Source organism: Leopardus geoffroyi, chromosome A2 (assembly GCF_018350155.1).
Source record: "Leopardus geoffroyi isolate Oge1 chromosome A2, O.geoffroyi_Oge1_pat1.0, whole genome shotgun sequence".
Lineage (NCBI taxonomy): Eukaryota > Metazoa > Chordata > Mammalia > Carnivora > Felidae > Leopardus > Leopardus geoffroyi.
The window spans coordinates 26,333,819-26,354,455 of NC_059331.1; the positions used below are offsets into that span (position 1 = coordinate 26,333,819).

Consider the following 20,637-nt stretch of genomic DNA (forward strand, 5'->3'; position numbering starts at 1 on the left):
TGACATTTGGGGCCAGGTAGTCCTTGGGTGGGAGTGGGTGTGGGGGTGGGAGTAGGCTGTCCTGTACGTTGTAGGTGTTTAGTAGCATCTCTGACCTCTATCTACTAGATGCTAGTAGCACTCCCCCATCCCCTGCGACAACTAAAGATGTCTCTAGACATTGCTAAATGTCATTTGAGTCAAAAGAATCACCTTCTTTGGAGATCACGGACCTAAATATAAAGAATGTCTTGGCAGGAACATTAATGAGGATATCATTTTGGCTACCACAGTCTGATACCATGACCCAGGCATTATCTTTTAGTTACTGCTTCCCTTTTGCCAAATGCTTTTCCCAATCATTATTATGTGCCATTGTATAAACAAGTTTTTTTTAAAGACAATATAGTAATCTTAATCACAATAATAGACAAATTTATAGAGTATCAGTAAAGAGGCTTCAGGAATACCTTAGCGAGGATACTATTAGCCTGAGCTCACACTCTCTTTCTCAAAAATAAATAAATAGGGGCGCCTGGGTGGCGCAGTCGGTTAAGCGTCCGACTTCAGCCAGGTCACGATCTCGCGGTCCGTGAGTTCGAGCCCCGCGTCAGGCTCTGGGCTGATGGCTCGGAGCCTGGAGCCTGTTTCCGATTCTGTGTCTCCCTCTCTCTCTGCCCCTCCCCCGTTCATGCTCTGTCTCTCTCTGTCTCAAAAATAAATAAACGTTAAAAAAAAAATTAAAAAAAAAAAAATAAATAAATAAATAAATAAACTTAAGAAAAAAAGTAAAGGCACATGGAAGACTAGAACACGTAATTGTTACTGTCAATTTGAGGGAGAGGGAAGAGGAATAAAGGGCAGGGAACATATATAAAGGCGTACAATAGGAAGATGTTTGCCAGTTGAATGGTATATAACCTATTCTGGCACAAATATATGTTCAGGAAATTCTGAATTTTATTTGTTCTATTCTATTCTATTCTGTTCTATTTTATTCTACTCTACTTTTTAGGTAACTCTACCCTCAGCGTAGGTCTCAGGCTCCTGACCCCAAAATCAAGTATTTTGAGACACGTATTTAGAGACAAGATACACTTGTCACATATTTAGAGACAAGTTTAAAAAAAAATCTAAATTGTGTTTCTTCAGAAGGAAGGAATGGAGGGGTGCGAGGCTGGCTTGGTTGTTGGAGCATGTGACCTTCCAACACATGTTGGAGCATGTGATCTTGGGTTTGTGAGTTCAATCTATCTCCATGTTGGGTGTGGAGATTGCTGAAAAATGGGATCTTAGAAGAAGAAGAAAGCAAGAAATGGGGTCAAACTGTACATTTCTTTTTTTTTTTTAACATTTATTTATTATTTTTTTAATGTTCATTTATTTTTGAGATAGAGAGCACAAGCTGGGGAGGGGCAGAGAGAGAGAGGGTGACAAAGGATCTGAAGCTGGCTATGCGCTGTCAGCAGAGAGCTCGATGGGGGGCTCGAGCTCATAAACTGTGAGATCACGACCTGAGCTGAAGTCAGACACTTAACCAGCTGAGCCATCCAGACACCCCAGAACTGTATGTTCCTTATTCAGACTTACACCCCAGCATGGAAGAAGCATAGGCACTGGAACACTGTGGGTGCTTAGTTGATGTTTGCAACTGGCAGCAACATCTTTGTAAAGCACAGGTCTGAACTTCAAACTCAAAGAATATAAAGCAAGACTTCGGTGTTTACTTAGCACCTACCAAGTGCCCAACATTGAACTGGAATTTTTAAAATTACTATTATTCCTCTGGTAAATCATAGTGAAATAATAAATGTTAGAAGTATTTTTGAGAATTAACATTTTCCCTCAATTTTAGACCTGAAAAGAGCTGGCCTATGATGTAGTTGTTTGGCAGTATTCAGTTATATGTGCTAATTTCAGCTTTACTCTAAGAATGTTAAAAGCTCAGAAAATTTGCTAGTAAGACAATTCTGGAAAAAATGAAAATTTCCAAGCTAAAGGATTGATCCCCAAAATGTAAGAATGTCATATGGTTTCAGCATTTTCTCTTTATGTATTCAGAAATAATTGCATTAGCATGTTGCTTAAGAGATTTGTCACACCACACAAATAACTCTTAAAACATTTATTTTATATCCCCACATGAAACCAGCTAAACATAGATTCCAGATACACAGTTGATTCACTCATAACTGAGTGGATATTGTTGAATTACCATCTTTTATATATTCCTGAGAAGACAGGAATTTTTGCTATGTGAACTTCATCAACCTTTGCTAAATAAACAGAATGGAAATAAATGATAGTGTAATATGATCTGTCTTAAAATCCACTTACCAGGTTAACAATGCTTACTTGGCTTTGTTTTCTAAATAACCTATTTAAATGAAAATTAATTTGGTAGAAAGGATTTACCGAATACTGTGTTGATAAGCATTTGTTGAGTAGTGACTACAAGTAAATCATACCATCCAAGGATATTAAAATGATTCTGAATATTTGAGGAAAAAATGTTAACATTCTTTATATGATTTAATCTATACCTTCATCATGATTCCCTGTGTATATAAGCAGAAGGCTGGACTAGGTCTGTGTTTCCTGCTTACTTATTAGTAAGAATTACTGGGGAGGCTGTAAAAACATCTAATTCCTAGGTTTCTAGCCTAGAGATTCTGATTTAGTATGTCTGATGCAAAGCCTGGGAATGTGTATTTTTAAGACCCTCACTTCTCCCTGCTCCGGAGCAGGGAGATAGATGTTAATAACCAGGCCGGTCTGGGGGTCACTGGACCTGGAATGCCATCACTGCATCTCTATTCCACCTTTCACCTGTTTTCTTAATCATGGCCTTCTCTAGCTGACGAAGCATATAAAATGGAAACTCTGAACACTGAAACTCATGGATATTAGTCTTCTTTTTTCTTTTTTTAAATTTATTTTGAGAGAGAAAGAGCACACATGGGAGGGGCAGAGAGAGACGGAGAGAGAGAATCCTAGCAGGCTCCACTCTAACATGGCTCCAGTGTGGGGCAGGAACCTATGAACTTTGAGATCATGACTTGAGCCCTGAGCTGAAATCAAGAGTCAGATCTTAACCAACTGAGCCACCCAGGTGCCCCTGGATCTTGGTCTTCCGATTGCTACCACAGCTAGTTTTGAATGCCTAAGGTTAAACTTTTTATTTTAGATAATTGTGGATTTACATGCAGTTGTAAGAAATAATGCAGAGAGATCCCATGTATCCATTACCCAATTTGTTTCAATGGTAATGTGTTATAAAACTGTAGTACAGTATGGCAATCAGTACATTAACATTGATACAGTCAAGATATCGATTTAAATATCTCTCATATCTTAGTGTGTTCAGGCTACTATAACAAAACACTATGAACTGTGCGGCTTATACACTACAGAAATTTATTTCTCACAGTTCTGGATGTTGGAAGTCTGATATCAGCGTGGTTGCCTTCTGGTGAGGGTCCTCTTCCTGGTTCATAGCTGACACCTTCTCAAAGTATCCTCATGATGGAAGGAGCAAAGAATCCCTCTGGAGCCTCCTCGATATGGCACTAATCCCATTCATGAAGGCTTCACTCTCACAACCTAAGAACTTTCCTCAGGTCCTGTCTCTTAATACCATCATTTTGGGGGGCATTTCAACATGAATTTTGGGGGGACACAATCATTCAAACCATAGCACCTCACTTTCTATAGCCACACCTGCTTCCCTCCTCCACACACCCTACTACCCCAGCCTTAACTCTTAGCAGCCACTAATCTGTTCCCCATTTCTATAATTTTGTCATTTCATGAATGTTATATAAATGGAGTCATGTAGTTTATAATCTTTGGGGATTGGCTTTTTCACTCAGCATAACTCTGGCAGTTCATCCAAGTTGTGTGAACCACACCTTTTTGTTTCTAAGTGGTTTTCCATGATATAGATGTAACAAAGTTTAACCATTCCCCTGTTTAAGGACATTTGACTTTTTTTTTCTAATTTTGGACTGTTACTAATAAAGCTGCTCTGACCCTTCATGTACAATCTCTGTATGAACACAAATGTTCATTTCTCTCAGATAAATGCCCTGGAGTACAATTGCTTGGTCATATGATATTTGCACGTTTAATCTTTCAAGAAACTGCTAAATTGTGTTCCAGAGTGACTGTGCCATTTTACATTCCCATTGGCAATGCATGTGTGGTCCACTTTCTCTGGATCCTAGTCAGCATTTGGTATTATTTTTTGTGTGTTTGAGTCATTTTGATTGGTGTATGGTAATATCTCATTCTGGTCTTAATATGCATCTACTTGATGACTAGTGATATTGAATATCTTTTCATGTACTTATTTGCCATCTATATATCCTCTTGAAAAGAATGTGTATTCTGCTGTTGTTGGATGGAGTGTCCAACAATGCTAATTAAATCTGCTGGTTTGATGTATTGTTGTGGTGTTGTTGAGTTCTATATTGTTCCTGTTTTTTTTTTTTTTTTTAATTTTTTTTTTCAACGTTTATTTATTTTTGGGACAGAGAGAGAGCATGAACGGGGGAGGGTCAGAGAGAGAGAGGGAGACACAGAATCGGAAACAGGCTCCAGGCTCTGAGCCATCATGAGCCATCAGCCCAGAGCCTGACGCGGGGCTCGAACTCACGGACTGTGAGATCGTGACCTGGCTGAAGTCGGACGCTTAACCGACTGCGCCACCCAGGCGCCCCATTCCTGGTTTCCTAATTGTTCTATCAATTGCTGAGAGAGGGGTATTGAAGTTTCCAACTATAATCATGGATTTGTCTGTTTCTTCTTTCAGTTCCATCAGTTTGTACTAATTCTGGCGTTGGGTACATACACATTTAAGATTTCTATGTCTTGCTGGTGGATAACTGTTTTATCTTGATGTAATATCCTTCTCTGTCTATAGTAATTTTCTTTGTTCTGAAGTGTACTTTATCTGATATTTCCACTTATATTTTTGATCCTCTGATTTGGGTATTTTATAACTGAGGCTCTTTCCCCCCTCTTTTTTAGGAATATATCATTCGGGTGCAAAGAGGAATTTCTGTAGAAAACAGCTGGCAGGTAAGCTTTTTTTTTTTTTTTTTTTCATTAGAAAAAGTCTGTTTAAAAGTCTGACTCGGGGCATCTAAAAATCTGGAAAAACCAAAACATGGTTAAGTATGAATCCTGTTTCTTTTAGATATAAACCTTCAGCTTTAAGATAAGTATTATAATATAAAAGGCTTTTTTGTTTCCAGTTGTTTGGTTTAATTTGTGTATGATGTTACCACAGAGAGTATCTATGAATTTGTTCCCCAGTTTGGCCCAGAGTAGGATAGATAGATAGTAGGCAGATTCCTGGTTTTGTTCTTAGTAATTCACACCTCCTCCCCTGCAGCCATGGTGTGGGTGGGGAAGGTTAGAGTTAAGTCCATCAGGTAGAAAGGCTAGATAGCACCTTGGATATTGTACAGCTTGGACACTGCATTTCATGGACTCCCAAGTCTGCTCATGGGCAAATGCTAGTGCCAGTTCCCTCACTGTGTGTAGGTGAGGGTTACCTTACAGCCCCAGGGTCTGCTCTCCTCAGGGGTGGCCTCAGAAAGAAAAGAAAAAACTTCCTACCTAGATCTGGGTGTCCTTTCTATGTCAGTTGACTTTCAGAGGGTGGCTGACTTCTGTATAGGGGCCATTTCTGGGCAGCCTAGTAGGTAATTATAATGACCCTCCTCCTCTCTCATCTACAAAAAAAATCTTACCTTGTGCTTCAGGCTTGAACTTTCTCTCACCCTAAGCAGTCTTGGACCACAGTGGCCCACACTTGATCTTTCCCCTTTGCCTGAAATTTCAAATGCTTTTTGTTTCAATAATTATACTATTTAACATCTAGTGAGCATTTCTTCTAGGCACTGGTTCAAGCACATCGATTCACCTAACCTTTAAAAACAGTTCTATACGATTGTATTACCCCATTTTACATTCAAGAGGTAAGTAACTAGTCCAAGGTCATACTCAGTCAAGTCAACTAGTCAAGGTCATAATCTCTGTGATTAACCGCTGTGCTACCTTTTGCTCCTTTGTATTTATCAGGGATGGCCTTGTATTTAACTCTCTGATGTATATTCAACAAGCAGGGCAACAGCATTGTCCTACCAGAAGAATGAATCCTTGAGGCAGTTTTCTAGATGCAATGCATTAGAATCCTTGGGATACTTAACAAAAATGTAGACTCTTGGGCCCCACCCTGGACCTACTGCAAGAGATTCTCTGAGGGTGGAGTCCTAGATGATCAGCAGGTAATTCTGCTCACTAATATTTGAGAATCATCAATAAAAGTTGAAGTCAAACCATTCAAAAGCAAAATAATTTCCTTGCCCAGAGCCTGAAGAACTAGTGGAATTTGATTCTGGCCCAATCAATGACATCAAGCAGAACTAAGAAAGAATGTATGGACAATGGAAGGTGGACGTCTGCTGGGAGGGAAATGCAGAGAATCTGGGAGAGGTATGGCCTCTCTGCCTGCAGATGCAGTCCTGTCTCTAGAATGGTGGGATCTTAACTGGGGGAAGTTTTATCCAAGGCAAGGATGAAATGGCCTCAAAGCTATCCATTTCCTTTTACTTTGATTTCATGTTCAGTAAAACTTTTTTTGGGTAAATCATTAATTCATCTTTCCAGATGCCTGGTTAATGAGAAGGATATTGAAAGGACTATTCACTCTGAAAACAAAATCATTCTCTCTTACCTGTTGGCATCTTGTGTGTTTGGCTGGCATCAACCAGTTTTGTATGACCCGGCCAACTCTGGGTCTGTTTTCTGGGCCTGTCTAGTTAAGCAAGTTAAGCACCAGGTATGAGCCCTCCTACGCTTAGTGCAAATGCCTGAGCTCTAGAATGTCAATAAATATTAAATAAGGAAATGAAAAGAAATGGTCTTTGCCAAATGAAAACACCACTGTCTTGTCTTACAGATTGTGAGGAGATACAGTGACTTTGATTTGCTGAACAACAGCTTGCAGGTAAATATTTGAAAACACTAATGACACACGTTCATTGCTTGGGCTGTCTTAGAAATTAGTTGGAAATGACAATATCAGGAACAAGAAATCAGCAAATTTCCCTGGCAGAGGAGATAGACTTATACTTTAAACAGATGATGTGTGGCTCTAAAAATAAACTTTTGGTAACATGTGATTTATGATAGTCACCTTGCAAGTGAGTACCTTTATGCAAGACTGCATCCTTACCACAGCCATGGATGCTGTGTATCATCTCCTTTGCACAGATTGGGAATGACTAACTAAATTGCTGGACTTGTTCACGTAGAGCTGGGACTGTCTCAGACTCTCTCCACTGAACTAGGCTGCATAGTCAGTTGCAGATCAATACTCAGCAGTAAATAGAGACTCAGTCTTTTTCAATGTAATTTTTTCTCTCTCTTTTTTTTAAATGTTTATTTTGAAAGATAAAGAGCATGAGCAGGGTAGGTGCAGAGAGAGAGAGAGAGAGAGAGAGAGAGAGAGAGAGAGAGAATCCCAAGTAGGCTCTGTGCTGTCAGAGCCGAGCTGAACTTGGGATCCCATCCCATGAACTACGAGATATGACCTGAGCCGAAGCCAAGAGTCACATGCTTAACAACTGACTGAGCCACCCAGGTTCCCCGTAACTTTTTTCTCTTAAATACATATTTCTAAATCCCTCTGGTTTAAATATTCCCACTTTGGTGGCCATAATGGACAGAGAAATGAGCTGCAGAGCCTTTTTCTGGAAACAGATGTGCTTGAAGGGTCCTAGAGGGGCTTAAGCACTGTAGTGAGTAGTGGCAATAGCACTCGTGTCTCCATTCAGCAGATTGGTCTTCAAGTGTCGTGGGTTACTGCAGACCATTGTGTCATATCTCAGATTTGATTGGTAATATAAATCTGAGCCAGAACACGTGGCTTGTGACCAGCTCAGCTGGGAGGTGAAGCACTGCTCCCTTCATCGGTGAACGAGCCATCACATATTATTCTGAGTGATCTCTGATCCTGCCCACAAAAGTCAGTCAGACTGCAGGCTGGCAGGGAACAAAATGCTTCCTTTCTTTCAAAAGGCTGTGGTCATTGATAAGACTCTTGAAAGTAGCAAATGTAGTATCCAAACTTTACCATTATTTACAGCCCTGCTGAAAACATGAATGCTTAACTTTCTCTCTGGTAGAATTGGCCTGAGTTGTCTACAGACCTTTATGTAATTGGCAGATGGTTATGCATTTGCCAAATGTTGTCTTTTTAAATTTTAATTATAGTATGACCAATTTAAATCTCCAGATAAAATATTGGAAGAGATCAGATTCTACTCATTGATGGGTTTAATTGGTTTATGGATTTTTATAGCATAGCCTTTCCACTTAGACAAAAGCTGGGTCTGTGGTGGCACTGTAGATGAGGCACCGAAATGCAGTGTATTCCAACAGTGGATTTTCTCCACAAGTCTCTCTAGACATTTCCATGCAACATTTCCACCCTGGCATGAGCTTCTGGGAGCCAACTTTGGGCCTACTGTGTGTTTTCACCACAATGCACAAGTGAACCTTTGCCCAGTGATCTTCGTACAGTGTCATTCAGCCAGGAGTAAGTCTTATGGGAGGAAGGTTTCTGAACTTGAAATTGCCTAGGCCCAGCCCCCAAAAATGGGGATGGGAGGAAAGGGTTTTATCTCATATTTGTTCTTGCTTAGGGGATGTAAGGTTGAATCTCTATGACTATTCAATGATGGCCTTTTTAATATAATAAAATTTTATTTTTGCTTCAGTGTAATTTTCCCTTTTAAAATAGGCACTTTCAGTGTGCATTTTATTTCAAATGCAAATATCCACATGTATTGATGTTGGCTTATGCTGGGCAGGATATGGCCAGACATCATTTCAGTGGGAGGTTTTTCTAGATCCAAGTAAACAAACAGAAGAAAGTACACACAGCTTTTTGGCAAGAAAATAATTTCAAAACAACCTTCATAAAACAGACCAAAAAGACTCTCAAAACCACAGAATAAAACCGTGACTGTGATTTTTAGTGTCTGATTACCCTTCTGACGGATAAATGAGTTCCTGCTGAAGAAAGAGAAATATAATACACATATGTGGAGTTGTCTGACTCCAATAGGAAGAATGCCAAAATGAAAAAAAAAAAACAGGATGTAAATTATACATGCAATATAATATAATTACATGAAATGTTTAGAAAAAAACGATTGGAGGGAAATATGCCAAACTATTAACAATGGTGATCCCCAGGTGGCAGGATTATGGCTTATGTTTTTTTTCTGGCTCTTTATACTGTTTTGTACTTTCCAAGTTCTTTATAAACAAGCTCATATAAGCTATATAAGCAAAACATTTTTAAAAAGCTTCATTTCCCCAACTTTTTATAGTGAGCATATTTTGTGGTAATAGTGAAGAAGAATCACTACCTTATTTTTTTTTAATGTTTATTTATTTCTGAAAGAGAGAGAGAGGGAGGTGCCTGGGTGGCTCAGTCGGTTAAACATCTGACTTCAGCTCAGGTCATGATCTCACAGTTGGTGGGTTCAAGCCCCACATCAGGTTCTGTGCTGACAGCTCTGAGCCTGGAGCCTGTTTCAGATTCTGTGTGTCCCTCTCTCTTTGCCCCTCCTCCACTTGTGCTCTGTCTCTGTCTCAAAAATAAATAAACATTAAAAATTTTTTTTAAAAAAAGAGCACACAAGTGCACAGGGGAGGGGCAGAGATAGAGAGGGAGAGAGAGAATCCTAGGCAGGCTCTGCACTGTCAGCACAGAGTCCAACACGGGGCCACAACTCATAAACTGTGAGATCATGACCTGAGTCGAAATCAAGAGCTGGACGCTTAACTGACTGAACTACTCAGGTGCCCCTCACTAGCTTCTTTTAAAGGCAACATCAAATTAGTAACCATCTAGGGAAACCACACACAACAACATAAAGGAAAGGAGCAGGAATTGAAATGATGGGAACTGAGCCCAGATTGGGAAGGAGTCCAGACTCTGCTCCTTATGGCAGGGAGACCTTGGGTCAGTTATTTCCCCTCTCCATCCTCACTGTCCCCATCTGAAATAAGGGGTTGAACCAGATGACTTCTTAGGTCTGTGGTAGCATAAATGTTTTGTGATTTGAATTTTACTTCCCACTGTTGACATAGGAGAGGGAGAGACTCTACTCTGTTCCCCGGTGGAGGGGGTTAGGGGGGAGTGTTGGGACAAGTTAAGAGTCTGTTGAGAGCTCAGAACTCCCTAGAACACTCACTGGAATATGATTGAAGGCAATTTGCAGACCACTGAGATCTGATATTGAAAGTGAGAAATTGACAGATTCAAAGTTTGAAGGTCACTCCTCCAGACAAAAGCTAGTTTTGTTAAAATTGCCACATAGTTTGTCATATAATTTGGAGGCTTCTACTTATGGGCCAGATTATGGGCTCTAGACTTCACTTTGCTGATCATTCCCCCTTTGCCTTGTCACTCTGCAGGTGTTATGGATGGAACTTTGGGGACTTCTCCGCTGGCTTTCTTTCTTTTTTTTTTATTCTAAATTTATTTATTTATTTTGAAAGAGAGCACAAGCAGGGGAGGGACACAGAGAGAGAGAGGATCCCAAGCAGACTCCGTGCTGCTAGCACAGAGCCCAACAGAGGGCCCGAACCCGCAAACTATGGGATCATGACCTGAGCCGAAATCAAGAGTTGGATGCTCAACTGACTGAGCCATCCAGGCGCCCCTCTACTGGCTTTCTTGTTCTCTTCCCCATATACAAGAAACTCAAGAATGAAATGCATAGGGCACGTTAAAGAGGAAAGCTATTGAAAATGGGATGGTGAGGTGTCATGGCTTGAAGCTATCAATGTTGGAGGCGTGTAGGAAATCACTAGATTAGTGACTCAGTTGCTCTCTCTGCTAGTATTCTCTTTCCCTCCCTTTTTAATTTTTATATTTTAGAGAGAGCATATGCAGGCAGAGGGGCTGAGGGGGGGTGGAAAGAGGGAGAATCCTAAGGAGGCTCTATGCCCAGCACGGAGCCCGATGCGGGGCTCAATCCCACGACCCTGGAATTATGACCTGAGCTGAAATCAAGAGTCAGATGCTCAACCAACTGAGCTACCTAGGCACCTCTCTTTCCCTCCCTTCTAATGAGTCATTGGACTTCTAAATTTTATATTCTGTAATTGTCAAGCATTTTAGAAATCCTGGGAGAAAGCTGAAAGACAAATAAGTGTCTCTTGAATGCTAATCTTTTTTGAAAGGCAAGATTTTAAAATAACACACATATTGCATACTTCTAATGCTTGTAGAAATAGTTATTGTGAGATGTTAAGGAAGAGTAGGAAAAAACCTCTTGTCTATCCAGCAGACTGGCATAGCAGGGATACTGTAATTCCAACTGTTGGCAAATAACACTTTGTTTCACCTGATGATTTGGAAGAGCTGATGGGATGTCTGGGGCAGATCAATACATTTTCTTTCCTAAAATGAAATTAAGCTTGAACAAATAGATTGGTGGAAGCTTGAAGGCCAAAAAGTTCAAAACAAATACTTTATCAAACTCATTTTCATATCCCCACCATGAATGAAAAATAGCCCTGTTGGTGTTTGAATCTGATGATGTCAGATGTGACTCTTCCTGTCATGAGTCATGTGGGATTCAGCTGGATAGATGTTGGGTAGATAGTGCAAGGGAAGGGGCAGATATTGGTTTATGGTAATTTTTAAGAATCCTTGCTGTATATATGGTCAGCTTTATAAGCAAGAGTTTTTCTTTTTTTTTTAATTGAAAAAAAATAGTAAATGAGAAATGTAAACATTTCATAGTATAGAAAACATTGGTTGACGAACCCAATCTGAGTTAGCTGTTCTCAAGGTGGTAGTGGCAGTCCTTTTAGACATTTTTTTGGTGCATGCATAATCCATATCCCTGGACTTACACATGCACACGCACGCACGCACACATACACACGCTGTGGAGATTATATTCTGCAACTTAATAAAAGTTTTTAAAAGAAAAAGTTATGTTTTTAGTAGTACCTTTGATCATATTACTCAATGCTCTAGAACAAAAATAATAATAACAGTAATAATAAGGTGATTCACTTGGATGTGTACTAGCTGAGTGATGTGCTTTCTTCTTAAGTATGCTTTAATAAAGAAAGTGCTATTAGGTAAAGCTGAATTGTATGAATGAGGAAAATGACCTGAAATTTATGTGTCTTAGCTGGCAGCTAATTATGCCATGATAGAAAATTCATTCTAAATATGCTCTGACACATTTTCATAATTATGTTGGAGAAATAGGCAATTTATGATTGTCAGCCAACCTTTTCATCTTGTCCAATATCAAGTTCAAGGTCTTCAGTGTTGTTTGAAAAATACACAGGCTAAGTTAGGTTTGCCCACATGGGTGGTTTACATTGCATCCTTGTCTGAATTCAAGATGCTCTTCTCTTTAGACTTTCCCCTCAATCAATATGCATGTCACTTGGGCTGCTCTAATCTAAGCACAAGTGTAGAATACCACTGCTCTTTGAAAGTGATTTTGCTCATTAAATTAAGATACCAATCTGATGCTTTGTTAAGTTTCAAAAATAGACTTAATGGGGCACCTGGGTGGCTCAGTTGGTGAAGTGCCCAACTTCAGCTCAGGTCATGATCTCACGGCTCATGAGTTCAAACTTCACATCAGGCTCTGTGCTGACAGCTCAGAGCCTGATGCCTGCTTCAGATTCTGTCTCCTTGTGCCACCCCCACCCCCACCCCTGACCCCAACCCCACGTGTGCTCTGTCTCTCTCTCTCTCAAAAATAAATAAACATTAAAAAATAAAATAAAAAATAGACTTGTAAAGTTTTAAGGGATCTGGAAAATGATAGATTGAGCACCTGTATTTACTTTTCCTTCCTTCTGAAGCCACTCTAAAACAGCAGTAAGTTGATCTTACACACACACACACACACACACACACGCACACACACACACACACACACAGAGTCAAGGACAAATAGAATAAGAAAGGATAAAGCTACAACAAAACATTTGAAGCTGAAAATCCAGTGGATGAGAGCTAATTAAGTAGATATGGGAAGGCAGAATTCTGAGCTGGGAGGCAGATGGATAACCTCATTGTGTCTCAGTTTACACCGCAGAACCTCCAAAAGGTTTAGCACAAGGTGCTGCCTCCATTGGGAGGCAAGGTCAAGCTGAAATCAGAAGTTGAGAGTATGTTTAAGAAACAGATCCCCAGATCTTCCCCCATCTAGCAACTTATACCTGCTGCCCTTCTCCCTCCAGCAGAAGATTGGAAGTTTATTATCTGGAAAGGGTAGAACATTGGACTGGGGGATGCAGGCACAGTTAAAAATAATTACACAGTACATGTCAGCACTGCCTCTCACCCCCACCTTTGCCCCCTTCCAAAACCTTCTTCCTTTTAGCTCACAGAACATTGCTGGTCAGACCTAGACCCTCCAGTCAGGGGATTGGAAGATTTGGGAGGAGGGGGATCTGCCCAACCTAAGAGGAAAGAGTTAAAGGTATGGAGATCACAGGTTCTCCCAATGAAACAGTTGAATGAGGTCACGTGCTAAAATAAAGCCCACAGCAGTTAAGTCCCAGCCACTCACTGAGCCCTTCTAGTCAGCTTTTGTTGCTGTGCTCTTCAGTATGAGCAGGCATCCCAGGATCACCAGGTTCCTAAGGAACACTTTTAACTTGAAAGGTAACAATGAAAACAAACAGGAAAAAAAGAAAAAAAAAAAACTTTTGGAAGCAGAATATATACAGCAAGAGGAACATTACAGCTACTTCAGAAAAAAAATTATTTTTTACAATCTCAGATAAGAAATTGCATTATATTCAGGATACTGTTAAAAAAAAGAGTACTTAAAAAAAGATAATAGTAGAAATGAAAACTCTTTAGAAGAGCCGCAAGATACAGGAAATATCCCCCAAAATTTGTTCAGTAGGGAAAAAAAAAGGTTGTTTAACAAAAGTGGAAAATAGGAGTGAAGAGATAAGAATAGAGGACCAGTCCAGAATGTCTAACACTGGAATAAGAGTTCCAGAAAAAGAAAACAAAGGGCATGGAGGGGAAGAAATAATGACCTAATACAAGAAAATACCAAAGATATTCATAAGGATATTCGTTTCCAGATAGAAAGGGCTACATACTCAGCACAGAGGCTAGAAATAGACCTGCAGAGAGGCACGTGCATGTCACAAACTGAAGTCAAAGAGAAAAGCCTAAAAGCTTCCAGGGAAACAAAACAAAAATGGCAGCAAGAATCTACTGTTAACAGCAGCACTGGAAGCTAGAAGACAATGAAGTAGTTCTTAGAAATCCTGAAGAACAAATATTTCCAACTTAGAATTCCACATCAAGATTCTCTGTCATTCGGGGCGCCTGGGTGGCGCAGTCGGTTAAGCGTCCGACTTCAGCCAGGTCACGATCTCGCGGTCCGTGAGTTCGAGCCCCGCGTCGGGCTCTGGGCTGATGGCTCAGAGCCTGGAGCCTGTTTCCGATTCTGTGTCTCCCTCTTTCTCTGCCCCTCCCCCGTTCATGCTCTGTCTCTCTCTGTCCCAAAAATAAATAAACGTTGAAAAAAAGAAATTTTTAAAAAAAAAAGATTCTCTGTCATTCAAGTGTGAGGGTAGTATAAAGACATTTATACATGCAACTTTTCCAAAATAATTGACCTCTGCAGCACCATTTTTAGGAAGCTGATGGAGAGTATCTCCACCAAAAATCAGGGATTCTCTACAAAAAAAGAAGGTATGGATATAGTAATGGGGTTCACGGGAGAAAGGCAAAAGCATCCCTAGCATGATGTCCCAGGATGCCAGTTCTGCAGCAGAAGTGGGGACCACCAGTCCTGCCTGGAGCAGGGACTCTTCAAGAAGATGAATTGATGCATTTTTGTATCTGAGTATGTTGAGAAGATGCTTAGATGGAGAGTTTGGAGTTGAATAAAAAACTAAAACAAACAAACAGAAATGACCAGTTGATAAAAAGGAATAGTAAGCATGGCTCTCTGGCTCAGAGGTGAATATCACTTAACCTAAAGTAAGCAGGGATATTGCACTAAGTAAAAATTATAACTATATTGGAGGGATTAGGAATAGGTTGTGCAGGGGATGAGATTAGGATTGTGAAAGAGAACTTAATCCATAATGGGAAATTAATAGATAATGCCTAAAAATGAAAATTCCTAGTGAATGTTCCCCTGTACCAAAAAAGATCAGCTCAGAGAATTGGATGCGGCTGTCTCGGGGAACGGGGAATGGTTAGGTCACCTGTTGGCAGAGGTATTTGTCAGGGGAGAGTGTCATGGGACTGCTAACAATAAAAAAAACTATTTGACTCTTGAAATTACATTCATGTATACGTTTGGTAAAAAGAAAAACACTTTTTTTTAACTTTTAAAGTTTCTATGCTTAATATAGCATTTTATCAATTCTCAGTTGCAGTTTTTCACATTTTATCATCCCTCTGAAATTAGGATACATCTTAATGAAATATGGCGGCTCAGGATTCTGATATTGCATCTTCTTTGGGGATGGCATGAGTATAATACTTTTTCTCTTTTAATTAAAGATTGCAGGCCTAAGTCTACCTCTTCCTCCCAAAAAATTGATTGGTAACATGGATCGTGAATTCATAGCTGAGAGGCAGAAAGGTCTTCAGAACTATCTCAACGTTATCACCACAAATCATGTCTTGTCTAATTGTGAGCTGGTTAAGAAGTTTTTAGATCCAAACAACTATTCTGCAAACTACACTGGTAAGCAAAGGGGTCTCTGAGCTACGGTTGCATGACTAAAGAGGCACTATTCTTTGCTGGAGAAGACATGTGGGAGAAACTCTCCTTCCAAACGGGGACACGTGTACATTTGTTATAGGGCATTATTCCTTTACTAATACTTGCCTGATTGTAATTTACTGTAAGAGTATAAGAAGAAAATAATTACTTCTAAAATGTGTGTAATGTGTGCACAGAAGAATATGAAAGAGAAGTTATTGTGTGTGTGTACTTGGAGTCTTTTATTATCTTCCCTGGCAGAACAGAAAGTAAATAATCCACAATAACTTAATTTGATTTTTAATTTGGCTCTCCTTTCGTACTTACAGTATATAGCATGTCTACTTTCCTGGGAATTACTTTATTTTTTTTTAAGTTTATTTATTTTATTTTGAGAGAGAGTGTGCTCAAGTAAGGGAGGGGCAGAAAGAGGGAGGCAGAGGATCCCAAGCAGGTTCTGCACCGTCAGCACAGAGCCCGATGGGCGGCTCGAACCCATGAACCGTGAGATCATGACCTGAGCTGAAGTCTGATGCTTAACTGACTGAGCCAGTCAGTCAGGTGCCCTATCTGGGAATTACTTTAAACTGAGTGGTTCAGAAGGGTCCTCTCTGTGTCTTCCCAGTTGTTCCCAGAGACCCACTCAGTGCAAAGCCTAAGGAGCTCTTCCAAATTTTCCCCAAATCAACCAGGGGACTGAGGTGGAAAGGGTGCCAGTTATACACAAAGCTAGCGTCAATAACCTAAGCCTGTTGTCAGCAGAAGGAGTGATTAAATATTCAATATGCCTTGGGGTGGCCTTGAAGAGACCCATGGAAACTGTTGTAGAACTGAGCCAGAAACTAGAATTTGACTGAGCTGTTAAAGCTGACCCATGCTTAGAGTCTCAATGGAACTCTGGGTATTTTTAATAAGCTGATTTCCTTGCTAAGAGAATAGATTGTTCACACATTACATTTCATGTCCTCAAGACACTGCTTTTGAAGTAATCAGAAGGAGGCACTTTTATTCCTGTTTCAGAGACAGGGAAATAGAGGGCTGCCTGTCAGGTACCAAACTTTTCTGCATAATAAACTCAATCCAGGGAGCTTTAAAAAAATCCCGATGCCTAGGCTGCCCTCATGCCAATTAAATCAAAATCTCTACAGATGGGGGTGGGGGCTCCTGGTTTGGAAAGCTCCCCAAGAAATTCCAATATGCAGCTGAGTTTGAAAACCACAGCCCTTGGGCCTTGCTACTCACAGTGTGGTCCTCTGACCCACAGCACTGGCATCACTGGGAGCTTGTCAGAAATGCTGAATTCAGGCCCCATGCCAAACCTACAGATCAGGATCTGATTTTAACAAGGTCCCCAGGTTATTTGCATGCACATTAAAGTCTGAGAAGCCTCTGATGTACCTCCTTTCTTCTCATGGAAGTACCTGCAGAGGTAAAAATGCCTTTCTAGAATGCAGCCAATAAAGGAAAGTTTAGTTCAAACTCACATTTACTCTAAGTTACAAAATTGAACATTAAGTTATTACAAGGCTTTTATTCTTCCCCCAGTTGTTTTTGGTTCATACAGGAGAAAAGACATCACAGGATGGGGCTCCCAGGACAGCTTAGATTCTTTCAGTGTGGCATCTCTCATGGCTTTCAGTCACCATGCTTCACCTCGATCATTCCCAAAATTGTCAGATGGCAAACCATCTGGATTGACTGCTATCAAATCAGCCTTCACCTAGCCCCGTTCATTGGTTTGTCTACTTAGTTCCTGAGAGTGTCTGCTAATGTGCTCCTGAGGGCAAGCATCAAGGTGCAGTGCCTACATGATGATGCCGTTCATCCCATAGGCTCTCACTGTCTGCTCTGCCTGTGCTGTGTGCTGGGTGCAGGTCCGGGTGTCGGGGATGCAGGTGCAAGGAAGATGCGCTCCCTACGAGCAGGGAGCTTGTACCAGGAGTACATTGAATTACCTGGGGTCAGAGCTAGAAAAGATTTGGAGCAGGCATGTCAAGACCAACCCTTTCATTTCATAGATGAGAGATCACCTGAGAGGAAAGGCCTTACCTAGGGCTGCACATTCGTATGACTGTACAAGCATACAACGTCTGTTTTCCAGTTAAGATGCTGCTTTGCCCCTGGAAGATGATCTGATCCCTGTATTTCCTACTACTGTACCCCTCACATGCTACTGTTTTTCTTGATCTTTCTCCTTTCCCCCTGTATGGCAGAACAGTCAGGAGTCCAAAGCAAATGTGGGCAGAGGTATAATAAGGTTGCTAGAGACTCCCACCGGAACCCAAGTGCTCAAGAAGGCGGCACAGTCCTGGAATGAAACAGTAGGGGATGGAGGCTGTTTGCAGAGCATATGCTGATTTATTGCCCCTTTTGAATGAAACTGTCAGAACTTGTCTTGTCTCTAGGCTGACCCACTAGCAGCCTCGAAAGGGAAGCCCAGGCAGCCTCCTCTGTACCAGCTTGACAGCCAGTCCCTGGAAAGCCAGGTGGACTGGTCCAGGCTTCCTGAAACTCAAAGCATGGCCTGTGGTTCCTGAGGGTACTCTGCATACCTCCACCATGTGGCACCTCTCGAAACAGGGCCACTTCCCCCTTTCATTTGGGTAATGTCTCCACCTCTTATCCTTTTCCAAATGGTCTGTGGTCACCACCCCTTTCCACTTCAGCAGGATGTGCATGCTGCATTCATGTGGCCAAAGTCACCAACGACACTCTTGCTGTCTCTTGCTCTGAGGTTGAAGATACCTTGTTGGAGTGGGGACTCTGATGCCACAACAGTGTCCAGGTGGTGGGTAACTAGGAGCTTCAGGGCACCAGTGGCTACTCCTCTCTCGCTGGGTCTCCAGCCTGGGATTGCTGATCTTTTCCTTCTTTTCCTGGTGTTCTCCAGATGACCAAGGAAATACACGTCCTTAGTGCTCTTGTGGGGGAGTTATGAGATGTCCATTTGTATTTTGTTTCAGTTTTTTTTAAAGTTTATTGAATTTTTGACAGAGAAAGTGTGAGTAGGGGAGGGGCAGAGAGTGAGGGAAAGAAAATCCCAAGCAGGTTCCACACTGTCAGTGCAGCGCCTTATGCAGGGCTCAAACCCATGAACTGTGAGATCATGACCTGAGCCAAAATTGGATACTTAACCATCTGAGCCACCAAGGTGCCCCTGTTGACTTTTTATTTAAATTCCAAAGGTGTCCATTTGTGTTACTACCAAGTCTAATTGAGGGCCAGCCAATGTATAGGGAAAACAGGTGTTTCCCAGTCACTAGGGGCTTGTATTGGAAAACGCACACACACATGCCCCACCCCACACAAACCTCACCTTATTCATCTAACAAGATGCTTCTTTTCTTTCTTTCTTTTTTCTCTTTCTTTCTTTCTTTCTTTCTTTCTTTCTTTCTTTCTTTCTTTCTTTCTTTCTTTCTTTCTTCCTTTCTTTCTTTCTTTCTTTCTTCTTTTCTCTTTTTTCTTTCTTGCTTTTCTCTTTCTTTTTTGTTTTTCTTTCTTCTTTCTTTCTTTCCTTCCTTCCTTCCTTCCTTCCTTCCTTCCTTCCTTCCTTCCTTCCTTCCCTCTTTCTTTCTTTCTTTCTTTCTTTCTTTCTTTCTTTCTTTCTTTCTTTCTTTCGCTTCTATCATTTAAAAACCTGTCTGAGTGGCTCAGTCAGTTAAGCATCTAAGTTCAGCTCAGGTCATGATTGCGAGTTTGAGCCCCGTGTAGGGTGCCTGGAACCTGCTTTGAATTCTGTGTCTCTCTCTCTCTGCCCCTTCCTTGCTCATGCTTTGTCTCTGTCTCTCTCTCAAAAATAAATAAACATTAAAAAACATTTTTTAAAGCCTCAGTGCAGTGTAGCCATCTTCCTGCTTCAGACCTCAAACCTCCTCAGAATAGGGGATTTTTAATGTCCATTTTTAATGTCCATGCAAAAGTCACTTGTACCAGAGATGAGGAGCTTGGATCCCGGTGACAGCTTTGTAGCATTTCCCCTCTGTGAACCTCAGGTCCTGATCTATAAAACAAGAAGAGGGGAAAGGGGAGTGGACAGGAAGTGGACAGGCCCTCTTCTACCCAGGAACCCTGTGAGTAGGTCAGGTGGTAGTGGGCCCAAGTGGGGGTGTGGATTGTGTTCAGAACGAGAGCAGGATGCTTTGGGAGGTTGTAGGCCGCAATCCGCTGTGCAGACCTCCACACATCTACTCCTGCTGTAGACTACTCCTGCTGTAGACTTCCTCTACTATTCCTGCTGTAGTAGATGGGGGATCTGGAGCCCAGCTGCTGGGCTGGAGGAGGCTGTTCCCTATAATCATCATGGAGCTGGGATCTAGGAGCTCAGAGATTGCACATACTGGGGGCAACTGGTATATTCTGAGCTGAGAAGTCAGAGCTCTGTGGGAAGCACAGGATGGGCCTGAAGGCATTGCTGTGCATTTCCTGCCTGGGGCTGGTTTATCAGCATTTCCTGAGCATGCAGTTTTTCCCCAGGTGTCAGTCAGTGTTCAAGAAATAAGAGAGCAGATGCCTTTCGTTTCGTGGATTTAGTGTTCTAATGGGAGAGAGCATCCACATCCATTGAACACATGTTGAACCCTTAGTTCTTGCTTTATGAAATATTTATTGAGTGCCTACTCTGTGTCAGGTGCTACAAATACAGCATTGAGGAAAATATAGTCCCCTACCCGCACCCCAAGGCACTTCTGCAGGGAGATTGACAGGTGAAGGCTGTGGCAGAGTAGACATGGAGCAGCACCTTGAGGGTAGGGGTAGAGGGGCAGATGATCCAGATCTGAAGGTGGAGGAAGGCTTCCAGAGAAGTTGATACCTACGAGGAGATCTAAGGATAAGTAGAAGT

The 20,637-nt window shown here is 41.3% G+C and overlaps 1 protein-coding gene across 18 annotated transcripts in view; it reads left to right on the plus strand.

Annotated features, from left to right (window-relative positions):
- PXK (PX domain containing serine/threonine kinase like) overlaps positions 1 to 20,637 on the plus strand; it is a 74,806-nt gene that overhangs the window by 20,166 nt on the left and 34,003 nt on the right. For 17 of the 18 annotated variants that reach the window (XM_045493357.1, XM_045493358.1, XM_045493360.1 and 14 more), the window contains exons 2-4: positions 5,011 to 5,061; positions 6,950 to 6,997; positions 15,593 to 15,779. In XM_045493357.1, the coding sequence (XP_045349313.1) occupies positions 5,011 to 5,061; positions 6,950 to 6,997; positions 15,593 to 15,779 (286 nt within the window). Of the gene's footprint in view, positions 1 to 5,004; positions 5,062 to 6,949; positions 6,998 to 15,592; positions 15,780 to 20,637 lie in introns of those variants that run through there. The other variant, XM_045493373.1, reaches the window with a different exon arrangement.